Source organism: Melanotaenia boesemani, chromosome 3 (genome assembly GCF_017639745.1).
Source record: "Melanotaenia boesemani isolate fMelBoe1 chromosome 3, fMelBoe1.pri, whole genome shotgun sequence".
Classification (NCBI taxonomy): domain Eukaryota; kingdom Metazoa; phylum Chordata; class Actinopteri; order Atheriniformes; family Melanotaeniidae; genus Melanotaenia; species Melanotaenia boesemani.
This window is the reverse complement of record NC_055684.1, coordinates 30,354,499-30,381,576: the sequence shown is the minus strand read 5'-3', so window position 1 is coordinate 30,381,576 and position 27,078 is coordinate 30,354,499. Positions and strand designations below refer to the sequence as shown.

The window sequence follows — 27,078 nt, the reverse complement described above, 5'->3', positions numbered from 1 at the left end:
TTATTCAGACCTCACTGGCTTCTCAGTGCTAATAAAGCATTAGTAGAAGATTTTAATCTATCAATCTTTAACTTATACATGCTGGTATTTACACAGTTACACCTGGCAACCCAAAAGCTGTTGATGTTGATGATCTCTAAATGTGTGCCTAGCTGTTTATAATTTAACCCAATAATAAACATCCTTTAAATTTTACACTGGTTATTTCCCAGAAGTTTCATTCGTATATTTTGTGTGGTAGGCCTAAACTCTTCGTGAAAAGTTAATATTGACTGGTCATTTTAAATCGGGGTAATGTTTTTAATAGGATTGCCACAGAGCTTTAACGTCCCATCATCTGTCGCCTTAACGTTTGCCCCATCGCCTAATCAGTTGCAGTGATCACCTTAAAAAAAATAAATAAAAAAATAACCTCAAATTTCACTTAAAGGAGGATGCTTTCAACTGTTGTGAAGACCTGCATCTGCTCCCGCTGCTGCAGAGGGGTCCCGGTGTGCTGTTTATCAGGGCGCAGATCAAGCCTCTGCATTTGGTTTCCAGTCGCGTCCTGCGCGCGGCAGGACGCACATGCGATCAGCTGAGCAGCGTTTGACTCTCAGATGAAAGCAGGCTGAGCTGTGTTCAGACGCGTCCGCACACTCTGTCTTTGGACAATCCAGCAGAGTTTGATCTGTTTTGTAATCGTTTTATCAAGTGGCTCGTGTCTTGGCTTTGTTCGCTGGACGGGATGTTGGAGATGGTCTCTTCGCAAAAATGAACACAGGTAAGATTATTATTATTGTTTATCATTATTATAATTATTTTAAGTAGCTCAACAGTTTAGACCAAACGCTTTACTTTGTCTCGGGTTTCTACGTTTTTTTTTTGTGGAAGAGAAATTAAAATAAGATAAAACAAACACTGAATTTTAAATCTTCCTGTATTCAGCGTATTTTTTCTCATTGTTTTAACATTCCCGCATCCATGGGTAGCAACAGGATGTGAGGCAAATCAAATTGTATTTTAAGCCAGTGTTTTCTTAATTAAACGGGCAAAGTGATGTATACAAATTGGAGACTTAGCACTTATGGCATTAACTTTTGAAGTTACCTAGTATACATATATATGTATATATATATATATATATATATATATATATATATATATATATATATATATATATATATATATACATACAGTGTGTTCTAGTGAGATACTTCTAAACTAATTGTTTAAAAATTGACAGCACTATTAACAATAGTTTTGTGATCTTGTCTAATTTCAGTCTGCATTTCGTCATGTTTTGTGTTGGAGTTAAATTGAATTTATTAAACTTTAATGTCATTCTTTGCTTTAATGACTTTATTTTTTTTCTCCAGCAAAACAATTCTTCTTTAAACAGCCTGACAGGGGTCTCTCTCTCTTGAATCACAGGAAATGAGTCAGGGAAATCCCTCAGATTTCTTTGTGTTCTTTTTTTCTATTCAAAGGGCGATGTAATATGTATTACTCATTAAAAGTCCTTTATTAGATTCTTATGGCATCAGATTTACATAACTTGACCAGTCAATGTGTTTGTGGAAAGGGTATAATCTAATTAATTCGTATTGGCCTAAACACAATGTAGGCTCAGACAGATGTGTTCTAGCAGCGACTCATAGGCTCTCGCTGTGTAATGGTTCCCAGATTTGGTCAGGTTTTGCGTGAGTAGTGTCAAGTCTAGTTTGGACTGAGAACTGGAAAAAAATGGTTGCATTTGGGCCCACTTTAGTGTGTAGCAAACTGAATTTTTGTAAGCTATGTGGCTCAGTTTAGCACTGAGACTTGAACTAGTGCACTTTGGCTGAATTACTGAAACTTTTCCTGAGGCAAATATAATCTCCTTGATCTAGATCATTATAGGCAAAAATATGTTGGCTACCTGGATGGTTGGCATGTAGATTGCTTGACTGAAACAAGTTATCTAATAAATGCTGTACAAATTTTGTAAAGAAACTCTTCCAACTGTAACCTAGATATGATATCTAGATGTGAATCTTGCACAGACCATTAAAGTTTTATTATTTGCAAGCATATGAGCAGTTCTAGGTCACAGGGACACCACACAAATGACCTGTAAGCTATTTTAAATCACATAATCTTACAGTTTCCTTTTCCTGTTGTTCTTTCAGACTACACCAAGCCTTCTCTTGCTCCAAAGCCAAGATTTGTTTGTCACGCCAGCCTGAAGCTCCCCTCCCCTATTACGTCTGCTGCCAGGGGTCCTAAACCTTTTATAGCCCCAAAACCTAAAATCACATCACTATTAAATGGGAACCAGGGAGAGTTCAGTAATGGTAGTGTAATAACTTCAGATGAAGAGGTTGATGAAGATCATGAAAGACAGAATTGTCAAAATAGAGTGATTATAGACATATTACCTGCAGAGAAACAATTTGTCGACAGCATCTGCAAATCCCCACGAAAAGCTATACAAACTGTGTCAAAGAAGCAGCTGGACAGAGAAGTAAAAGAGGAGGAAAATGACGAAGAAGAAGATGCTATTCAGAAAACGGATGATGATTGGAGGTTAACTGACAGTGCCCTAACAGAGGAAACGGACTCCCTGGAAACACTTTGGGTCAGTGATTCCAGACTCACAGCTGACTCGGTGGAAGTGGAGGAGATGATTGACACAGATGTGACGGAGGACATGGATGCTGAGGGCTGTGATGCAGGCGAGGCGCTGGCTGACACAGATGGTCTCTCAGTGGGAAACATTTCTGTTAATAGCACTGATGAACAAGAACGCCGCTATTCTGCTGATAGTTGTGATGCGAAACAGGAAAAGCTTCAGATCAATGAGGATGGAAGTACAGCAGATGATTTGTCTGAATCCCTCATAGATGAGCCTGGCCTCCTTGTCACAGACAACATGACTGACACAGAAGCTAAGCATGCTTTTCTAATGGAAGAGAAAATAGAAGAGTCGGGTCCTGATTGTGGTTTCTCTTATAACATCCTGAAATGTAGCCATAAGATAAAAGAAAGGGGTGGAAAATGGCAGAATATTTGCTTTTACAACCTCATTCCTGGCAGTGATGAAGAGGTTTGTGATACAACAAGTAAACATGCTGCCTTAGAGGGACATCGTGTCCACGAGCCTTTGTACATCTGTTCAGAAGACATTATTAACCAAGGGATGAGGCTAGACAGTAAACTCTCAAAAAATAGTTTTTATCCTATAAATAAAAGTGGACTACTGGGCAGGAAATATGAGGAAAGAGAAGAAAATGGAAAAATACAGGATTGCCTGAATGTGGGTGAGTATGGCAACAACAGTGGTAATAAGAACAGAGAAAAGATATGTCAAAAATTTCCATTTATCCAAAACAAAGAGGACAAGGCTAATGAACAGGAAGACATGTTGAACCATTTGGACTGCCAGCTGAGATTCAGGCAGGTACCAACAGACATGGACACTTCACTGACTTCTTCTTTCTCAGACAGCCAGTTGCTGTCCCCAAACGACTCTGATGTCTTCAGAGATGAGGACGACCTGGAGGGTCACATTGTGCCCTTTCTAGATGAGACTACTGACACAGAGCAGGACATCAGTGATGAGCATGTTTATGAGGAACCAAGGCAAAGTTCGGAGACTAAGAATGTTTTTCCTTTTGATACAAAGGCCACAGGCATTCGATCACACTCTTTGTCACACAGAATTACCAATAATGTGGAGGATATGGGAGTGCAGTTTTTTCAGAAAACCTACGTGAGTGGATTTGGACAACCTGCACTAAGCAGCAGCCCCATGTTAAGCTCAACGCGGCACAAGAGCTATTCAAAACCCCAGTATTTGTCTCTGTACCCCCGTTCCTTATCAATGGAGGGGAAGGACACCCATATGTGTGTCTACAGGGATGGCTCTCAGAGACACAGAGATGCAGTTTATTCATCTGAAAGCTTCTCCAGGGGCTCACCTCTGTCATCCAGTGCCCTATCCACACCTACATCTCTGGTGGATATTCCTCCCCCTTTTGAGCTGGCCTACATCACAAAGAAGCCCATCACAAAGAGTTCTCCCTCACTTCTGACTGGGGGAGACTCTTCAGAGAAAAACAAGAAAAAGAAATCCTCCTTAAAGCGTTTCCTGATGCTTAAATTTGGGTGGAAAACAGAAAACAAACCTGTAGATGTCAAGTCATCCTCTTCTAAGACTTCAGCTGGGTACAGCCACCGTATGCCCAGCAGACTGCTTGATTTAGATAGACACAGCATTAGCAGTTCTCCACGGTTAAGCTCACGCTCGGCTAGCAGGCCTCAAGTTTCACCTGAGCCAGCCTCCACCTTCTTGTTCTATGAAGAGAGCAAAAGGAAAGGAAACTCTGTGGCTTTCCTCAATCGCAGTGTTGTCCGTGTAGAGTCCTTTGAGGATCGCTCCCGTGTGCCTTTTATACCGCTTCCTCTGACAAAGCCTCGCTCAATCTCCTTCCCCAACACAGATACCTCTGACTATGAGAATGTTCCGGCCATCAGCTCAGACTACGAAAACGTTCAAGTGCCACAGCGGAGGCCTGTTCGACAGGTACCACGCAAAGACTTCTTTGACCGTTCTGGTCGAGTCCTGTCTGCAGCCAATGAGACTGATGGTTATGTGGACATGAGCAGCCTCCCTGGGTTTGAAAAGATAACTCAGTCACCTGAGCAGGAAACAGAAAGGTATGTACATAAGTATCTATTGCCACACCAGTACGTTTTATACATCTGCAGCTGTGCAAGTTTAATAATAAATTGTTCTTTCATTTTTTTATTTCATTATCCCACTTTAGCTTATTTTAAGATTAGCCTACTGTTGCAGAATCCTTTGATTTTCTCTAACAACTGAATAATTTATCAATCAGTGCATTTACATGAAACAAAAACAAAAAGAAAAAGAAAAAAAAGAAAAACATTTATCAGACCAAAACTAGACTTTAAAATTTATGCTAGCAGGTCAAACTGACTGACAGCAAATGCAATCCAATTCAAAACCTGAACAGCCCACCTGATAAAATCCTGATTCTATAACGGTAGCATCATCTGACAACATTCTCATTTAGTTAACTTCATAACCTCGTCTCTGCACTGTCTGTAGCTGCACATGCATGTAGGTTGATCAATTACAAAGAGAGTTAGGAGTGGCACAATGTCTAAAGCATTTTTTCCATGAAGGCCACAGTGCTGTGGTGTTGGGCGTACTAAGGTGAAAAACCTGTTTACTCTCCCGTGCATGTGTACTGGGTAAAGGATGATCAAGTTAAATGACCAGGTTGTGCTACAACTTGGCTTAACTGTGCATGTAACTGCATCAGTGGCCATGAACACATTAGTAGTAAAAACACAGCACTACATGATGTTTCAATGTGTGATGAGTGTGATTAGTAGAGTTGCTTTACCATGAAATTTGATTTATTGTTGGTTGCTATCCATACATCACAATTAAGCAAACCAAATTTAGATCACAGAGAACTTGCAGTGGCTATATTAGTTGTTAAAAGCTCAATCCCTGTCCAAGCCAGCTACAGATCCATAATAAGATGGTGCCAATAATTAGTCAGCTGTCCATGGCAAATAACAAGACAACCATTTATTGATCTGGGTGGTAACTCATGCATCTGCCCATCAGGTCATCTACAACCTGTGCTGGGTCTTTGCATGATGAGCAAGATTCATGCCTTCACTAATATATATACAAGTTGTTCATGGCTGAAATGAAATGATCAAAATACATAATTAAATTAAAGGTATCTTGCAGAAGTCACATATTATAAAAACAATCACTTGAAGGTTTTACTGCAGAGTTGAGTTGTGTCTCTATTCCAAAATCCATGTTCAATAGTTAGATTTTCTTTTAACCATACCATAAATGTGATGTAGAAGTCCTTTTAAATTTTTCCATCCTTAATACGTATATGAGAGGGAAAGTAATACAAATCTAGGTTTTCCTTTGGCCTAGATAATAAAACAAATTCAATACTGTAATAAATGATAAAAATGACAGCAGTAACACTGTGGGTTCAACATCAGTGGTATGTTGTGGGTTGTTAAAACCCACTTTTAATGCAATACTACAAGACTACTTTTAATATGCCATCCCTCATTACACTCATGTAATATATTCACAGTCTCAATTACTGGGAAGTTTAAAGTAATATTAAAAATAATGTTCTCAACTTTGACATTGGTATAATACTTCACTGAAATGACCATTTTTAACGATTGTTGCCTAAGAGAATGTGCAACATGGGTTCCAAATCAGCCAGTTAATAAGTAGAAGTCTCTTTAATTCATTAGATTAGATTAATATATATAATTAAATTATTACAGGAATCACAGAACTTTACAATAATCCCCATAGTCATGTGTATAACAAATTTATGCTTTTGTGGGAAAGTGGCAAAAATCTGATTCTAAAACCAATATAAATCCCATCCATTGTGTTGGCCATTTGTATATTTATGTAGTTTAGTGCTTCATAAAAGCAGACAGCAAAATGCACTTTGACAGCAAGCTTGCTGGTTCTGCAATTCCTTTTATAATTTTCATCGAACAATTTACTTAAACAAGCAGATGCATTGGTGCGTTGAATAATTATGTTAAATGTCTTCATTCGATGCAGCAATTACACTGCCACAGTAAGAATATTTTCTTTGAGGAACAAACTCATACATGCCAAGAAGCATTTGCAATAGCCCAAGTAAGACTAATCAGATCTTTAATCATATGAACACAACAGATTAATTATATTTCATGTATAGTATATACTACTGAGAGACTTTACATTAACAGAACAATAATTTGAGTAAAATGATCATTTTTATGTGCTATATATATATATATATACATATATATATATATATATATATATGTATGTATATATATATATATGTATATATATGAAGATTTGATTTGTGGCACTAAATACATCATTCACTTCAACCTGATGATGGGACCAGAAAAATATGTACTTTTAACAGAAGTGAGAAGGATTAATCAATTTGGTACGTCATACTCTTGATATAAAATGTAAAGATATTCAGTTAACAGACAATATTTTTGTTACTACCAAAGAAATTAACTGACCCCACCGACAAAAGAGCCACACAGCTTGCATGAACAATTTGTCTGTGTTTTAGTTTGATGATGCTGGACCTCATTTTAGTGATTCTCGCTCTTTCTCTGAGCACAAGCGTTTTTATATTACTTCTTGGTCACTGTATCTGTTTAAAAATGTCCCTGGGAGAAGGATTTATTATCTCCTGATGCTGTGATTGCTGCAGACATGGATGGGGTGACCAGTGATAGAGGAAGCTCCCTTTTGCCTTGCAGTGAGATTTAATAAACTCCAGTTGTTGTGTATGTGTTCCTGTGGTGTTGGGGCATGTTGGGTGGGAAACGGGGAAATGCCGGTGTAGGGGTGGCCTCTTCAGATCTAAATGAAAACAGGCTGGTTTTGTTCATAAATCATTTCTTAGGTGCAGAAAGAGGCTCTCCTTGGGCAGATGTTGCAGGTAGCACCTCTTGTGTCCCTGTTATGGTGTTATTTGTTAGTATGATCAACCATGCTGTGCTGACATGAACCCATTACCCTCCCCCCCCCCCTGCATTCCTGCTGGCTATGCCCATATCATACAGGCTGCTCAAGATGATTAATAGTCAGAGCATTTTGGAGTCATATCTCTTCTCCAGCCAGTCTGGAACAACATGCTGAGATACAATCTCAATATGTTCTGTAGTCAGCACTTGTTTCTACAGAGCTCTCCTCTCCTAAGGTTCATTGTTTTTGTTACTGTATGTGAGAAGAAATCTGTACAGAAAATGTAAATTTTGGTGAAAAATTGAGAAATATTTGGTTTTGCATAAGATATTATGCTTTAAATATACTTAAAGTACAAATTAATTTAGGCTATTAGTGAAAATTTATAAATGAACTAATAACATACCTTTCTATCAGTATCAACCTGCACTAATGTAGGCATGTCACAGTGGATATATTGTGTATTTGTATTATATTTGTAAGATTTCAGCTGAGGTGTATTTATTGCACTTGGATGTCATTGTGCAGCAGGATTGTGTGTATTCTGCCATTTAAGATGTGATCTATATGGGCGGTATCTTAGCTTCCAGGCCCACTTAAAAAAAATAAAAATAAAAAATAAAATACTTATGTACAACAAACAAAAAGCTTCTTATCTACACAAATTAAAAACAAACAAAATCTCTTAATGGTAAATGGACTTGTACTTATATAGCGCTTTACCAGTCAGTTTGACCACTCAAAGCGCTTTACACTTCTTATCACATTCACCCATTCACACCCCGATAGGCACATCGGGAGGCAACGTGGGGTTAGGTGTCTTGCCCAAGGACACTTCGGCATGTAGTCAGTGGAAGCCTGGAATTGATCCGCCTACCCTACCTTCCGGTCGAAAGACGACTGCTCTTCCTCCTGAGCTACAGCCGCCCCGTATAATATATATTCAAGACAAATACTGATGAAATTTTCCTAGAGCCTAAAGCGAGCATATGTGTCCAGTGGGATAATATCAAATGCTTAGTCTTTTATAGTGTTTAACCAATAAATGATCAAGGTTTGACAGTCTAGAGTGTTTATATTTTATTCTGCTTCAAAAACGTTCACACAGTATTTATAGCTAATAACATGATTACTAAATGTGGTTAATGAAGACATTAGAAATACAACAGTTTGTCTATAATTAGTTTAGTTGGATTTTGACTGTCTGTAATTGTAATTTAGAGCCAGTTCTTGGTTCCAGCTGGGAATTTGTGGGCATCCACACAACTTTATTTATACTACATTCTGGATCAGCTGCGCCAAATCCTTCAACATGTGCACTTTAATTTAAGAAGTATGGATAACAACTGATCCCTGACTTTCTTTCTGCTTGTCGTCTTCTGTTTCTGGTTTGTTTTGGCCATCTTTGAGAGGGTAGTTGATCATAGCCATTGTGATCTCATAACAGATTGTGAAACACCTACTACTCTGTCACCTCACACTTTCTCATCTTGGATACTGAAAGCAATATATTTTTTACATGTTGTCAAATATATGCTCCTCATATTTTATGGGGATTCTGGGGTGCCATAGTACATCCATAGTCAATGCACTGCACATGGATGGCCATGGAGGAGCTCCATGGACCCTTATAGACTGGTGCATATGAAGAGATTCATGTCTCACAGCCTTTGCAAAGAAGCTATTAGCTCTTAGAGGAGGATTGGTTAAAAATTTACAAGTACACAATTTAGAAATCCTGGTAACTGTAAAATTGTTTTTTTTTTTTCTTTTTTTTTACCTTCCTTTGAATACCTTCCTTTGTAATCACAGCACAGCAATATCTGGATGGACAGCAGAGTCAGGAGTTGAGATGGTTAATTTAACAATACCCAGAGGGAATCATATTAGAGGATAGTTTGGAGATCATTGGCACTCTTGTCCCATCCATGCATTCATTGGAAACTTAGCCTGAGGAAAAACAGAAGTAATATTTTTTATCTCCTTGTGTAATTTATCTCTACAACTGTTGCCTTGAGCCTTTGTGAGTGAGAAGTGGCAGTAGCAGTTTCTTTGGGAGTGATATAGAAGCCTAATATAGAAACTGTTCATGTACTGTAATTCTGTGTTTCAGGCACCCCTGGTGTCTCGTTTAAGGTTTGTTCCAGTAAGCAGTAATGGGCCATGCAGCTCTAATGTGTGTAATGCAGAGATCCGAACAGCTCACATATGCTGCTCATATGTAGCTCATTTGCATCTCAGTGGGGTAAATTCAGTTGCATTTGAAGTGAAACATGGCAGGAATGTTGGCAAGGAGACGATCATGTGGAAGACTACACTACATCACCACTGTAACTTAAGGACATGTTTTTATTTGCATAGCTTACATTCCCCACTGAACTGCAGCCATTTGCATAATTACTTGGGCTCCCCACAGAAGAAAATCTTGCAGCATAAAATACCAACGTGCGTCCTTGGTTGTGTCACCGCAGGCCTTTCGAGACCACTTTATTGCCTCTACAGACTTGCAATGTTTTATTATTCACATTGTCTTCTAACACTGAATATGTTTATTATAGTAATATTTCAATATGAAGGATACTAAGGGACTTTAAAGATGGTTTGAATGATTAAATTAAGTTAATCAGATTTTTACTTATAAAAAGTTTTGAGGACAGAAAATAGTAAAAGAGCATTGCAACTAATTATTGAGAAAATTTTATCCAAACTTAAGCAGTTGAGAGATTCTCAACTCACTCAGCACGTGTGATTTGTCAGAGATCATTGCACTTTAAATTTCCTTTGCTCCAACAACTTCTCTGGCATTTTGATGCCACAGCAGATGAATGGGGTGACTATGTTTTTCAGTAGTAAGTGAGAGGACGCCACTCTCATATACTGTCTAAGTCTCTGTCCTGTCTCTTAAAAAGCTCTATGCAGAAATGGACAGACAATCTCAGGGTTGTCCTCTGGTCCATGTCACTGAGGCAACAAATTATTTGGTCGTAGGGTTTGATCTTCAAGGTTTTAGAGATGCTCTATAAAATTGGTGTACATGCACATGAATGAACCCAAAAAAGACCTTGGACATAACATTTTAATGAGATGACCAATTGTAATCCACTTTGGTAGTCAATAGTTTAACTGTTTTGGCTTACTGGTGTACAGTACTGCATATTTTTTAACACCGTAGTTTACTTGAGTGAGCTCATTTTGGCACCGTCTTTTGCAAGGCAGGAGCTGGAGATTCCCTAAAGTTACTGGTTGTGGTCAAGTTGGTGAGGAAAATTCAGAATGTTCTATTTAACCTTTAAACAGATTAAAAAATTAAATCTGTTATGATATCTACTTAGCTAGTCATACTGGCTTTACATTCAACAGTAAGACTGAACCTTATATTAAGAGGTCTGCAAAAATCAAAGTAGCCCAAAACTTCAACTACTCTATTAAAATCACACAAAAGGAAAAAAACAAAACAAACTATTTCCCCTTGTTGAAGCAAGTCCACATTAAGTTTTCAGCCTGTGACTATAGATGATAAGACTATTCTTACTTTTAGGGTCATAAGGAAAAATGTTGAAATATTTTAAATTTTACAAATTTCAGCTAAATGCTATTTTGCCAGAAGATTGCATTTAATCATTTTAAAACTTAAAACTACATAAAATAAATGCTCAAGTAGCAGCATATTAAAATCCGTTGTTTGCTGACTCAGTATTCTGTCTATTTGGTGCATCAGTGATGTTTTATTTTATAGGAGCTGAGTGGAAGGTTTGAATTATTAAAAAGTGAGAGGGCCACATTGTTTTTTTTTTATTGTGATTCTGCATGTATTCCTGTGTGCATCATTTTGTGATGTAAGCTGCCCTTTTTTGTCCCCACAGTGCCTATACAGAAGCCTACAACGTGTGCTCTGTGGCTATTGGTCCACAATCTGCTTCAGTGGGGAATGGCCATGGAGAGAAGGTAGCTGAGGAAGACCAGGGACGCATCTCTGAGGAGGAAGATGGAGGGATAGACAACAACTATGACAGACTGGTTAGTTCCAATTTGTTTGTGGCATCATTATCACAAAGCAGGAGAAGAACAGGGTAATACCACGTTAACTGTTTTTCACCTTGGATAATTAAAAAATTACCCTCATAAGCCAGGATTTTATAGCAGTTTAATAGAGGTTAATGGGCAACAACAAGGGTGTTCTCATCATTTAGAGTTTAACTGCTGCTTGGAGATGCTGTGAACGTGAGATACACTCATACTTTTTGAATTCTTGCCAAATGCATTGATTCCCTGTAATCATGTTTTTGTTACAGCCTGATGGTCGATCCAGAGCCTTTTACATTGTGAAAGAGTTGGTTGATACAGAGAGGCTGTAAGTTTAAATTAAACATATCTGTGTGATAAAAAAAAATATACATATTCAACCAAATATATCACCAACCTTACAAAGTTTTTATTGACTTGTTTTGTCCACAGACATGTGAAGGCCCTGAAGCTGCTCCAGGAGGTGAGTGAAGTATCACTCTGACTTTTCTTACAACTAATCCAATGCACATCTCATGAATGCTTCCAGGTTTATATTATGGAAGCTCTTGGTTAACTTTGGCTGATTCTGCATTACTTTGTAGTGTCATAAGGAAAGTGAAACAGTTTGTGTGTGGTCCAACCCTGTTTTGGTAGCAGAAAACTGAGAGCAAACTTTTCAGAGTCCGGATTTGAGAAGGAAATTTGGTGAATTACTAAGATTTGTGTGAAGTGATTTGATAGTTTTGTTACTACAACATTATTTGCCACATTATCAGAGGAGAAAGAAGTCATCCAGTTGTGCTAATTTATTTGTTAAGGCAAAGGGAGATGTTTTCGGGTGTATTATTCTTAATCTGCTGGAGGAACTTGGATGGTGTCATCTTTGTTAACAGGCACTGTTGCAAGAGAAACGAAACAGCTTGCTTCTTGAAAAATGTTTCAAAACACTCCCCTTTGTTTTTACATTAGATCATACATCTATTGGGCTTTTTTATTTTACAGCCCAAATTTGTATTTAATCACTATCCTCACTATCTTCTTGGTTGTCTAGACTAGTGGTTCCCAACCTGAGGTCCATGACCCCCATGGGGTCCCCCTAAGAGCATAGGAGGTCCCTGAGGCCTTGACTGCTTAGAGCCAGTGTGATCAAAATTAAGACCACATTCACACTGAGATGGTCGAGGTGTATGTGCTTAAGATTTTTTTTTGTGTTTGTTTGTTTTGTCATTTGGACGGTTTTATTTTTCACATGGAACTATTGTTTTGGGAGCCTAAAACATAAACTCTTAAACCAGGTCTCATAAGTGGGAATCACACTTTGTGCATCCAGTCAATGTTCATCCATGTGCTGTGTGGTTTAGTGAGCTAGTGAAGCTACAGTAGTGTAACGTGTTCACACCTGAAGCAGATTCAATGGCGCCACAATGTTTCTGTCCCTGGGAGGTTTCACCAAAGAGACCTTAAATGAGACAGAGATTATGGTTTTCAAAGAAATGATGAGATACTTTGATGCAGCATGTATACCCATCAGTTTGATATTATCAGTTCAACTTTGTGGAGGAAGGGAAAGAAAACCGGGTAAAGAATTCAGTCTGTGCTGAAACTGTAGGATTGGTGTGTAAAATTGTTATCATTAACTGTAACTTCAAATGAACTACTACACTAATCCAGGACTTTCGGGAAGCAGTGGGTTCAGCAGTGGGCGACGAGGGGCAGCCTGTGTTGGATGATGAGCGACTTCGAGAGATTCTCAACGAGCTGCCTGATGTTTACAGTCTGCACCGCAAAATCCTCAATGAGCTGGAGAATCGAATCCGACACTGGTGAGACCTGGACATCATGCTGTATTGTTAAACAGGACACACTGAAGTACCAGCCTCATACTGAAACAAAAATGATCTCCTCCATACTCCTCCAAGTATGCTTCTCCATGACGTATCACAATAAATCAGGGGACTGATGTACTCTCATCTCTGTCACTCAATTCAGGGAGGAGAGTCAAAAGATTGCAGACATATTCCTATGCAGGAAAGCAGAGTTCTTGGTCTTCACCACTTACATTGGACACTACAATCGGAGCATGACCTTACTGGAGGACAGCTGCCGAACCTCACCTTCCTTTGCATCCATTGTTCAAAAGTTTGAGGTGAGAGCTGCTGTGCTTTAACTCAGAACATGTAAAGCACAAAGCTCTTTGCTTTCTTATGAAAAGCAGCTTCCTATTTAAAATAATATATTCTCAAAATTCAATGAAACAAAACTGCTATGAATTGGTCTTTCTGAAATTTTTAAGGTGAAAAACTGAATACATTTGCCTCCTTGATTTTCCTTTAGTTCTCTTCGTCAGCTGTATTTTACATCTCATGATTGTCTTCAAAGGAAATCTGTAGCTCTGAGAACCATCTTTTTTCTCACGTCCTCTCTTCATCTACCCCACCGACACTACTGTTGCTGATATGTGTTTGATAAGAAAGTCTGTTGAAAAAGAGATTTCCAATGTCAATGAGTTTTTTTTTTTAATTCTGGTTAAATAAAGAAGAAATAAATATGAAAATCAGTTGTACTTTTAGCCTGCATAAGAAAACACACAAAGCGGCTCATTCTAGTTCACTGGATTAATGTGAAAGGAACTCATGATTGCACATAATTTATAATCAGTAGTTTAGTGACATTAAAATATGTGTTTTAAATTCAAGTTTTGAGCAGTGGAAAACTGAAGAAATAACTAGCTTCATTCTGTACAGAAACTACATTCATTTTGGCAGTTCAGCTGCTGTGACACCAAAAGCAAAATTATGGATATTCAGAAATAATACATTTTTCTAACCAGTCAGCAAGTGATGTTCCAATCAATGCTATAAAGTTGATGAGAATAAAACATATAAAATACAATGTATTGAAAAGCTAAACAAAAAGAAGAGTATATCCTCACCTTCCACAGTTTAATTTACAATCAAATATTCTCCAGTCAACTGTTTCCCGTCTCTGGCAGAGATCAATGATAAGTGCTGTTCATCCCCTCAGGGGCTCAGTCTCACACATTATAAACGGCTTTTTGTAATAATTTAGCTGAATTGTAGATGAATGTCCAGTGACAACGTGTACATGTGTTTTATTTATGGACTGATGAGTTTTCAGTGTTTTGCCAAGATGTTATAGACCACAGTGGAGAGATGTTGGCGTGAAAGCTTTGTAGTTTTCTCTGTCAGATTTAAGCGGACCAGTGTTGAAAAAGTCCTCAGATTCACTGAAGATGTCTTTAAATGGGAAACTGCTAACAGAATAGGTTTTCCACACTACAAAATAAGTCCAGTCAAAATCCTACAGTTGTTTCAATGTGCTGTCAGGGTTATGCTAAAGCTATGCTAAAGACGTTATGTCACACACAGCTAGTCCATAGATATCCTTACACCCAGGACATGAAAGTCTAACTGTTCCCAGAACGGAATAATCATTGCGAATAATAGGAATATAACATAAATGTTAAAATGGAGAGATGTATTACTAGAAAGAAATATGCTCATGTTAGCCAAACACTGTTGTTCTGAAGGGAAAGGTTTTCCCACTCTTGCTTCTGAATTTCTATTTTACTTTTCATTTCATGGTTCAGCCAGTTTTTTCAGTGGGTGGTAGGTATAGGTGCAATGACTGAAAGAAAATGTTAAATTCATCTTTTACTTGTCTCAGGAGCATAGTCCAGCAGGGAAGAAAGCGTCTTTAAAACATCAGCTTCTGCAGGTCATTGTCCGTGTGGCGCAGTATCGCATGCTCCTCACAGGTGAGTGAAGGGTGAAAGATGAAATTGAATCAATTAGAATAGTGTCTTAATTCAATAAAATAATGATTCGGTGTGTTTTTATGCTTTATTATTCAGATCCATTCATTTCTTTGACTCTTTTCACAGATTATCTGAACAACCTCTCCCCTGATTCCAAGGAATATGAAGACACCCAAGGTACAGTAAACATGTTATTAAGACATACAGCAGTGTATACGGCATCTGCTCTGTCCTCACTCTCAGGAGAGCTTTACAGGTCTCTGTGTGTGGAGCTGTGTTTACTGGGAATTTATTTGTGCTCATTTGGCACGAAGAAACGACCATGAGAGAGCCAATTTAGCTCTCTTTGTTTGTGCTGGTAACCCACCAGGCAGTCATTCCAGCTCTTTTCTGTCTGAAGACTGTAATGTCTAATTCATGAGAGGGCAAGTTGCAGCAACACTATCTCATGCTGGATCTCTGATAAGGGAGCCACCCTGGTCCAGACATGTAGACACTTCCAGACTTCTGACTTAGTTTATCTTATACACAGAAGCAAATTATTTAAAAAAAAAAGAAAGAAAGAAAAACATCTCATCAATTCGGAATTTTTGTTTTGACTCTGGTCACCTCTGAGGTATCTGCCCTGATCTTCTGTCTGTTCTTCTCATTCAGCTGCTGTAGCCATTGTGTCTGACATTGCAGATCAAGTCAACGACAGTATAAAACACGGGGTAAGTGTCAACTCTTAAACTTAACAACAAAATCCAGCATGATTTATAAAATTGTTTCAGTAAACTGTGTTAATCAACACTAATCACATAACCATTCATGGTAAAAAGTTAACTACCCCATGATTAAAGTAACATCATATTTCACAGATTTGACTAAAGGCACAAACAAATTTTCATTGCAATACATCTAAATTATTACCTAAAATCCTTCCAATTTATAATATTAGAATATTGATATAAGCTGTACTTAAACTGAACTGACAATCAGGAAACCAACCACTGGCAAAAATATTATAAAGACACTTTTTTCTCACCACTCTACACGACTTTTTCTTAGCTAAATTTTAACAGCGACCACAGTGTGTTTCCAAATTTAAATAGAGACTTACTGAGTTAATGAATGAACGGCTTAAGCCCCTTAAAAATGTGTGGGCTTTTCACCTGAGCAATAAAAGCAAAAATTAGCTGTAAATGAATTCGGAGCATATTAAACAAATTTTAACTGATTGTTTGCATGATAATAATCTGATTAAGGTTTATGTTGTGACTGCTTTCTCTGGGACACTGAACATTTATGCTTCAGATCTTGTAACAACATGACTTTGTTGCTTATCTGACCCTTCATCTAGTGTCTGCATGAGACTTCACAAGAAATCCAATACATTTTATCTCATGCCATCAAGTCAAAATTTGGATTAATCAAGTGCTTTGGAGTCCCCCTGAAACCTGTACCATGAAGCAGGCATGCTTTTGTTATCTGGTGCGGCTACCGTGAGCCTAACAACTGCAATCATGCTGAACAGTTTCAGGAAGGTTGTTGTCACGCATTGAAGCCAGGTTTTGTGGCGTTGGTTAGAAGAACTTTTATAAAAGATTGTGAGTTAGTATCTGAGGGTCAATCACAGACAGACACCTTTAAAATTGCAAATATTTCACAAGAAGAGCAAACCATATTTTTTAGTATATATCACACAGGTTAGAAGCAACACATTTGCAGCAGGAAGAGTGAAGAGGTCAAGTTGGGGTAAAGAAAAAAAAAGTTAATGACATAAATTGACTGTCTAATCAATATTACGACCCCATCATGACAGCAGAAGCACATCTAACTATAACTTCAGTTTTTAAAATTCATGAAACTGCTTTACTGCAGTGCTGTTTAAGACTACTTGAAGCTTTTCCTTTGAGCTGCAATTCTGTTGTTAATATATATTTCGCATGTGGTCGAAGAAAGCCAAAGGGTTTATACAACATTTAGAAAGTAAAGGTAAGGCAAGGGCATTTGTACAGCACATTTCATGTACAATACAATTTAAAATGCTTTGAATGTAAAACATTACAAGCATTACAGATGGTGCAAAGAAAGCATTAAAAAGTAGTAAAAGGCAGCAAGAAATAGCAGAAATCATAATAAAAGCACAATTTAATTGGAAGGATTAAAAGCAAGACAAGAGACACCTCACTATCTACACTCAGAGGTTTTGTTCTGATTTGACCAGTAAGTTTGTAGTACTTTTGAGTATATGCTTATCTTAAACTTATCCTATTTCATATGTTAACATGGCAATGCTGTTCTGTATGAAGTGAATCATCGTTGTGACAGTGAAATCATAACAGTTAATTTGAAATTATCTTGCCAATCCCTAAATCTTTCCCATCTAGTACATGTCTTTGATAACATTAGTTAGAAAACATTGTAGGACACGATATAGTCATGCATGGAAAAACTAATAAGATAACCAAGTTGTGTCTCTAGGATAATAATATTTTCATGCTTATCTGCAGTATGAAACACAAACAATGAGTACACTAGGCACATTTGGTGTCATCCAGCAGACGTTGGGAAGCCACACATGTGGAAGATTTTACAATGATTTAGAAATTGGTGGTCGATGTAGTTAAGAAGAATGTCTTTGGAGACATTTTTTTTCCATCTAACTGTAGCCATTATCTTCCAGGCCCTTCTGGTTCCTGCTTGTTAAAGCTGAAATTTTGCCCAAAGTGTTACACTGTTTAACTGCAAAAGATTGCACAATGTCATCCTAAAGTTAAGATCAAATTAAGTTAGATCAAAACGCTTCTGATATGCTAACAGATTTATAAATATTTTATAGCGTGGAAGTTACAGCTCTACTGGACATTACTAACTCACTCATAGACATGAAGTTATAGGTTTTTTTTCCCCACCAATGTAGGGAGCTAAGTGGCCTTGTGACATTAAAAGCAAGACTAATATTCTCATCAACCTTAGCTGTATCTTAGAAAATACAGCAGATGTTAACTTGCTAACACAATATTCAAAAGGTTTGACCTGGTAAAAGTATTTACCAAACTTTAAATTTTTTAATATCAACAGTATATGTGCTTGTTAGCATTTAGCTTAAAGTGCTGCAATGGTTTAATTACAATCTCCGGCATTTTTTTCAGTGGATTTCAGTACTTTTACATGCTAAAGAGTTCCATTTTTAGCTTGGTCTAAATTGAACAATATGTTGCTTATCTGCCTGATTCAGGTGATAAGAACTGTATGGCCAGGAATAACAGGAGATAGGGAAAATGTTGACAATTCTCTTTTAAGCGTTGTCTTTTATTTAATCTCCTTTTCTCCCCAACCTTTTTCTTCTGCTCTTTAATCTGCATTTCTCAGGAGAACTTGTTGCGTCTGATCAACATAGCATACAGTGTTCGTGGCCAGCAGGACCTGCTTCATCCTGACAGGGTATGACTCTGATAACAGCATTGTTTGTGCCTTAGTCTTGCCAGCCCACCCTGTCTGCCTTCCACCACCCCGTTGTTGTACTTTACACAGTCAGCTGGTAATCCCTAGCCAGCCTGATCTAAAATAACACTGATGTCTGCAGATGCCCTGCATGTGTCAAGATCAGATGAGCTGTGAAGTGCCCACTTTATATATAGTGCTTGTTTTTTTGTTGTTTTTTTTTTCTGATCAGGTTTTTGTAAAGGAGGGCAACCTGATGAAGGTCAGCAGGAAGAGTCACCAACCCCGCCATCTGTTTTTGGTAAATGCTGCTTCCTGTTAGTATTATACTAGTACACACATGTGGTATGCTGTTATTTGCTGATTTTTTTAATAGGATTACTAAGGATTGCTTCATCACATTTTTTTCATTAATTAAATCAGAGTGAAATTTAGAGCATGGCATTTTCTGCCTGATCTATTTCTATGTCCAGACAGAGCTATTAAGAGCTGGGTTTCCTGGCAGGATGTTTCTGAAGGTTGACTTCCTGAGTTCTTTACTGACAGCACAGGGAAGGTCAGCTCCCTACAACCTAAAAGATCCATGTTGCGCTCTCAAAATGCTAAATGTGAATATGTCCTCAGCTTCTTAAATGAACTTACTAGGCAAGGCAAGTTGTAAAACACATTTCATGTACAAGACAATTTAAAGTGCTTTACATAAAACATTAAAAACATTACATTGGGTGCAGAAGAAGCAATAAAAAGTACATTAAAAGCAAACTTTAAAAATAAATAAAGGAATAAATAAAGACAAAAAAGCTAAAGTAAAATAAGATTAAAAAAAAGAAGAAATAAAAAGTTACAGTGTGAGGAATTAACAGTTGTTAACAAGTTCTACTAAATCCTGCTGAGACATCAGTCCTTTCATCTTTGATATGTTTCTTTAAGTTATAAATAGCACACAACTTCACCACTGTCTTAAAATGACTGAAATTCTGGTCTGAGTCCATGACTACTCCCAGATTTCTAGCTTTGTTTCTATTTTTTTACGTAGCTGTTTGAAGCAGAATGCCGATTCTTAATCTTTCTTCCTTGGTTCCAAAAACTATTATTTCAGTTTTGTATTCATTTAACTGAAGGAAGTTCTGGCACATTCAATCTTTAATTTGATCAATGCATTTGATCAGAGTTTGGATTGGCCTATAGCACTGATACTCACTTCAGTCCTATGAGGGCCGCAATCCAGCAGGTTTTCCATGTATCCCTGCACCAACACACCTGAGTTAAATTAGGTGGCTCTAACAGCCAATCAGGTTCTACACAATGACTCATTAATTTGACTCAGGTGTGTTGGTGCAGGGATACATGGAAAACCTGCTGGATTGTGGCCCTCGTAGGACCGAAGTGAGTATCAGTGGCCTATAGTCTCCTGTTGAAATGGTAATGTAAATGTGTGTGTCATCAGCATAGAGATGGTACCATATTTAGTTGTTTTTCATGGTTTGAGCTAGTGGGAACATGTAGATGTTGAACAACAGTGTCCCCAAATGAAGCCTTGGGAAACTCCACATTATTTTTGTTTGCTCAGACTTTTAGTTATCTATAGACACAAATAGTCCCTGTCTTTTAGATAGGGATTAAACTAATTATTTGTGGTACCAGAAAGTCCTACTTGTTTTCCAACTGGTCTAGTAAGATGATATGGTCAGCCATGTCAATTGCAGGACTGACAAAGACTGAGAGTAAAACTATCCAGAATACAACACAATTCTTGGTCCCTTTTTGCTGCAGGTTATCAGCATGAATGTTGAAATCATCAATAATAACTACACAGTCAAAGCCAACTCAGATGCACAGACTCGTGTCTGGATCTGAGTTAATGGGGGGTTTATCTGGAGAGCCACATATTAAAATGAAGCAAAGTTTTTATAGGACATCTGCTTGCATTGGAGGGAGTCATTAAACCAGACAGAAACTCCAAAGATGACATGAGGGTAAAAAGACAGATGAGAGAGGGGGGGGTTAACTGATTAAGCTTAAGCTAAGTAACATTATAATTGAGGTCACCCTTCACTGCCTGTCACAGCTAGGTAAACACCACATAATTCATTTCCTGGAAGAGAGTTGCAGGCTACTATAAACATTCAGCATGTGAATTCGTTACATGGGAGCAGCTCTATGTAATCATGAAAGAGGGTTATCATCAGAACGTCATCAAATCAAATTTCTTTTCCACCTTGTAGTGTTTTTTCTTGAGCTTGAAATTATACTGTGAGCTCAGCTTCTAAAAAGCATGAATGCCTCTCATATTAATCACTTAACTTCAATTCTGATATTTCATCCATCCAGACAATGGTAATGTGCCATGAGCTGTCATAAATTTTGCATGTAGCTTCTTAAAAAAAATTACAAAAAGACACAGGGACAATGAATAAAATTATGAACTTGAACAATAAAACAGACTCCACTGATTCCGGTTGACTTCAGCATACTGAAATATAACATTTACATATTAAAAAATGCAAGATAATGGTTTTAAATTAACAGATCCTCCCTAAAACCTTTCAAGCATAATTAAAAATTATGCTTGAAATGTTCATCAGTTATGTTTTGGAGCCCGCCTGCCCGTTTGTCCGTCCGTCTGTCCATCCAGCCATCCATCCATCCAATTCAGGGTTATTGGAAAATAAGAATGTCTCTGACATGAACTACACTGCAAATCTTTCAATGTGTGGTGAAAATAAACAATTACAAGTGAGTACTGAATGTTATGAGCTGGTGGTGTGAGAAGAGTGTGTATGTCCTTTTCTGTAACCCAGTAGATATAAGACAACAGCCATATGAGTGGTGTTTTGTACAAGCCTGTAGGGGCACCTACTGGTTAGCAGCTGCACATACAGCAAGAACAAAATCTGGTCAGCTGACCATTTGTCTTTTCTATGTATCCTTTTAACATCTGCAACCATGCAAGACTGGATTGTTCTGCAGAGTTATTGTTTTTTTGCCTTTTATCAGATGAACGACATGCTGCTGTACACCTACCCTCAGCAAGATGGGAAATATAGACTGAAAAACACTTTGCCACTCACTGAACTGAAGGTTAGTCTTTCATCAAGTCACCTAATGTAATCTCTTTTTTTCCTCCATGCCAAGTCAGGAAAGTATTACATGATATATTTGTATTTACTGCTGAAGGGTTTTTTAACCTTCTCTCTTCTCCCTGTTGGTGTGAGCTTTCATGTATGATGTTTCTGATTGATTATCCAGGTCAGTAAACCCATCATAGAAAATGTCCAAAATGCACTGAAAATAGAGGCAACAGACATCTCCATTATTCTGTCTGCCAGGTAGGTCATACTGTACATTTAACAAGGGCAACAGTAAAAAAGTTCATCTCCATTTTAAAAAACCAGAACTTTAAAGTGTTTACAGCTAATGTTTTAAATATTTAATGTTGGTGACATTTCAGTCAACAGAGCTGGGGTGTTATGAGATTGTTTCTACTTTTTGCAGTTCTTTCCTTGAAAGGGAGGACTGGTTTTACACACTTAACCGTGCTGTAACTGAACACACAAGAGGCTCTGCAGCCTTCAATAGCTGCTTGGGAGAGGTGAGCAAAATTTAATCTTATAACCCTGGATTGTCATTTCTTTCTTCAACCATGCTTATTCACATTTTCTGGAATGGGACTGATGCTGCTATCACCATCAAGCTCCCCGGTCTAAGAAAGCACTGGATTTGCAATGTGTGTGTCCCTCCAGGCCAGAGATTGTCTTAGGTTGTCTCTGGGAGAAAAGGCTCCCACTCTTGTTCCTGTCTCACAAGTGATGATGTGCATGAACTGCACTACAGATTTCAGCCTCACTCTTCGCAGACACCACTGCCATGGCTGCGGCAGAGTAAGTCACAGAAAAGAACTGATAATTCTGTTAAATAGCATGCAACTAATTGTGCTTTAATCTGTTTCCTTTTTTTTCCCCCCATCACAGATTGTTTGTCGAAGCTGCTCCAGGAACCGATATCCACTTAAGTATATGAAAGGTCGCATGGCCAAAGTGTGCGATCACTGTTACGGTGAACTAAAGAAGAGGGGTAAGAAACCTGTGTTCAAATGAAATATAAAGTACAAATTATTAACATTGAATATATGTTGGTGCTACATGGTTTCCCTTTATGGTTGCCCCTTTGTTATAATTTGGAGACTCGTAGAGGAGGAGGGCATTGTTTACAGTGAAATTAAATCTGACTGAGCTGGAAATAATGGAAAAAGAACTTTATTGTCATTGCAACAAAAGTATTTAATTTTATAAGAAACACAAATTCCTCCTTTTGCATTTCCTTGATCTAGTTGTTTTTCTTTTCATCTTTGTTTATACCTATATGGCTTATATCCATATGAACCACTCAAGTGTTGCTTTAGAAGTATATTTAGGATTGTTGCTATAAGCTGAACTTCCATCCCAGACTCAATTCTCTGTAGACAGAAAAAATGGTACTTTCAAGCGTTTTCCTGTGTTTGACATCATCCACCATTACCTCAATATCTTCCAAGCCCCTGCAGATAAATAATATTCCCACAGTATGATGTTACCACCACCATGCTTCCCTTGGGAGGTGTTGGGTTTGTGCCCCAGATGGCATTTTCCTTAATGGGCCATTTTGGGGAGTGTATCACATGCCCCTTTCCATACAACAATTTTTTTTTTCATGGACACTTATTTTCCGACTTTATGGAAGTCTGAATACAGTTCTTGTCGGATCTGTGAAATTTGGTAATCTGTCCTTTCTTGAGGGGGTTTGTAGTGCTGCCATATTCTTTTTATTTTCAAATAATAGATTAAATGGTGCTTCAATGGATCTCTAAAGTTTTTTGTATATCTTTTTTATAATCAATCCTTAACCTGTACTTGACCAGAACTTTGTCCCTGATCTTTTAGGGGAACTTTGATCCTCAATATGCATCTTGGCTGATGACGCTACAGACTTGCCCGCCTTTCACAATTCATTTATATATACTGAGATCATGTGACACTTGAATTGCACACAGGCCAACTTAATTAAACTGATTATGTGACTTCTGAAGGCACCTTGCAGAACCAAATCTTAATATAAGGTTTCAAAGCAAAGCAGTGAATACATATGCAATTTTAATATCTTTTAAAATGTTTTATTAATTTAATTATTTTTTTTATTTAACCTCACCAATTTACACTATTTTGTTTCAGTCCATAAACAAAGAAAACACATATCCATTTAAATTCTAGGTTGCCATGCAACAACATAGGATAAATACCAAAGAGCGTTAATACTCATAAAATGCACTTTATAGTCAAGATATGGAATGTATACATAAAATATTCTTATTGCAGGTTGCTGTCACTGGCTAAACACTGTCAACATGAATTTGCCAAAATGTAGTATATCTAAAAATGCGTAGAGGGACCGGATATTCTCTCAGAATACTGCCCAGATAAAAAAATAATAATAATAAAAATACAAACTTTACAAAGTCAGGTGTGTTACATCATAGTGATCGTAAGCATCACATAAGAACAGATGTTAAATTTACAATGCTGTTACAGTATAATTCTTGTAGTTACAAATATAACCTTGCAATGAGCCCACTGTGATCCAGAGTTTGTTGACATGAATTATTGGTGGAAATGAGTCTCATTATTCCTTTTTAAAAAAACTGTTAGAATAAATATTATTATCAACATCTCTTGTTGGATTAAAATAGTCATTGTGGATTACTCACCAACTTGTTCTGTGGTTATGCTGCATTAGTCGATGTCTGCTTTAGGCATCACAGAAGCCTTTCTTAGTAATCAGCTCATCTGAGTCACTTGTTCATCTGCTCATCATTCCGTTCACTCCTTTGGCTCTGATGTGCCTCAGCTCCCTGTTCCTGTTCCAGTTCAGACTGAGGATCGAAGAGAAAATGTTTGCTTTTGTGCTAATCTGCAAAGGAAGTGATTCCTGTGAGGAACTTCACCTCTTGGAAGAAATCATTCAAAAATATGAGTTATAGACCTGTATCTGTCTTCCATTTAGAGTAAAAGGAAGTTGTTTCTGTGTACAGGAAGTGATGTGCCTGGTCTTTCAGGCAAAGACAGCCCACGAGTGAACCGCTCCAGTCGTCCACTATCTACTGTGTTCCAAAACATTCATCCTCCCAATATTTGGCGACATCGAAAAGGCACTGCCACCTTCACTCAGGTAACATCACAAAATGTGTCTTTACATTACAAAATACCACAGCTATGACATGCTTTGTAAATAAAGTTGCCATTGATGTGCAGGTGACAGTATCAGAGGAAGGCTCCATCAGTGGCAGTCTACAGCGAAGCAAGAAGAGCAAACGGAACTGGAAGAGACTATGGTTCCTTCTAAAAGACAAGGTGCTTTACACCTACCGAGCCCAAGAGGTGAGGGGAAACATGCCCTCCCCTTCAACCTGAAGCGCACATATTCACTTTTATACACATCTTAAATACTAAGGACACATTAATTCATGCCATTTCCACTAGCCAATGTTTGTATATCATAATCAATCGTTCCAATAATGAATCTTCTATGTGCAGGAAAAGGTAGCATCAGAGAGTTTACCACTACTGGGTTTCACAGTGAAGCTCCCTGACAGGCAGGGGGGAGATGATGAGGACAACGTATTCCAGCTTTACCACAAAAACACTCTGTATTACAGTTTTAAAGCTGAGGATAACTTCACAGCCCAGAGGTGAGAAACATGCTTAACTGGCCGCTAATGACAGAACATTAAAAAAAGATTATTATTATTACAGTAATTATGTGTTTCTTGCTGTTGGAGAATTAACATTTAATTTGATGCTTTCAAGGAGAAAATGCTACCAAGTGTATATCAGTTTTACAGAAGTAGAAAAGTTGCAGATCTGGGACAACTCTAGAAAGTCAGGATAAAGCCCTTAAACTAAACCAGGCAATTATGTACCATCCCATCTATGTGAGACAGATGACAATGAATCTTTTAACAAAACTACTGTTCTTGTGGTTGTCTGTCTAATCTAACGTTCTGTACTTGTACAGGTGGGTAAATGCCATGGAGGAAGCCACCAATTTATAGAACCAGCCCCATGTTGCCTCTCTGTTCTTATAAAGCCCCCGCCCCCCAAAAAGAAAGATGACTGTGAAACCAACTGTAAAGACAGAGAAGAAACATTCTCCATTATTCCTGCATGCTGTAACTTGCCCAGCTGGACTAAAAAGAGAAGAAGACGTTTTGTTCTTTGGGAGCGGACACGATTACCTACTTTGTCAACCGCCAAGGTCCCCCGCCTGATCTTACAGCAGGTGCAATGCTGAGAGCTACGACAGGCGCTGGCCCAGATACCTGCCAGGGTGGAACAGTACATGAAAATGACCTGTAATTCCCTCAATGACTGATCAGTAATATTCCTCCCATTCAGCTGACAGATCATCATCACATTTTGGAAAATTAATTTGCTTTATGTTTTTAATGTTTTGGATGTTTTAAGTATGTTAACCTGTTCTAAAAAAAAAAAAAAAAAAAAATACATTTTCACTCATTTAGTTGTTGTTGATACTGCGGCAGAAAAAAAGCATCTATGAACGAATGCCTTCTCTCATACATTTCCATCTGGAATGGCCTTATCTATTGTTTGAATTAATCCTGCCTTAATTTTAACATGTGCCCGTTGGCTGAATAACAGCATCTCCATGACTGAGATTTAAAAGCACAGACTCTAACAAAGAATAATTTAACAAATGTATAAAAGAGTCTGTTGCTTTGTTGTGTAATGTCTTGCTGGAGATGCTTCTTCCAGTGATTCAATACTTTTTTTTGCTTTTTGCACTGATTTAAAAAAGAAGCATGAACAGAAAAAGAAATGAGTGTACTTTATCAGAGAGGCCAAAAGCTTCAGCTACTGCACTTAGTTTACTTGCTACTGGGAAATATGGACATTTTTATTTTAAACCCTGACCTAAGTGCAATGTAAATTCATTTTTGTGTAAATACTCATCCATCTGTGCACAGAAAGGTTGAGTTAGATTCAAATATATGAAACTGAAACATCCGTTTCATCTTGATTGCACATGATGCACAGCTACATAAAAGTGTCTTGGACTTTGTACTGTATTTAATGATTTCTGAAGTTTATCTACAGTTTTAAAAGGAAGTAAAAGAGGCTACAATGAATGATACAGCCTGTCAGTGTTTTAATTCCCCTCGTGTCCTCTAGATGGCAGGTGGATTAAACGTTCAAGTACAGTGGGCTTTAAGCCACTTCCTGTCTCTGTGTCCTTGTTGATGGAGTGCTGCAAATAAAACAAACCTCTTTGTGCTCCA

At 37.8% G+C, this 27,078-nt stretch overlaps 1 protein-coding gene across 3 annotated transcripts; it reads left to right on the top strand.

Annotated features, from left to right (window-relative positions):
• Nucleotides 1-562: 562 nt before the first annotated feature.
• Nucleotides 563-27,078, top strand: LOC121637173 (FYVE, RhoGEF and PH domain-containing protein 5-like). 3 transcript variants are annotated; one of them, XM_041981157.1, is made up of 21 exons: nucleotides 563-763; nucleotides 2,151-4,680; nucleotides 11,401-11,554; nucleotides 11,830-11,888; nucleotides 11,993-12,023; nucleotides 13,214-13,365; nucleotides 13,532-13,688; nucleotides 15,230-15,320; nucleotides 15,447-15,497; nucleotides 15,975-16,033; nucleotides 18,678-18,749; nucleotides 18,982-19,050; nucleotides 21,747-21,830; nucleotides 21,999-22,078; nucleotides 22,245-22,341; nucleotides 22,493-22,630; nucleotides 22,721-22,823; nucleotides 24,838-24,950; nucleotides 25,034-25,159; nucleotides 25,316-25,470; nucleotides 25,797-27,078. In XM_041981157.1, exons 1-21 carry the CDS (start codon nucleotides 754-756, stop codon nucleotides 25,831-25,833), a joined length of 4,368 nt encoding a protein of 1,455 aa, XP_041837091.1. In that variant the 5' UTR covers nucleotides 563-753; the 3' UTR covers nucleotides 25,834-27,078. The 3 variants fall into 3 exon arrangements, with proteins under 3 accessions (XP_041837091.1, XP_041837092.1, XP_041837090.1); XM_041981158.1 differs by having other exon boundaries at nucleotides 24,814-24,950; nucleotides 25,034-25,132; XM_041981156.1 differs by having other exon boundaries at nucleotides 24,814-24,950.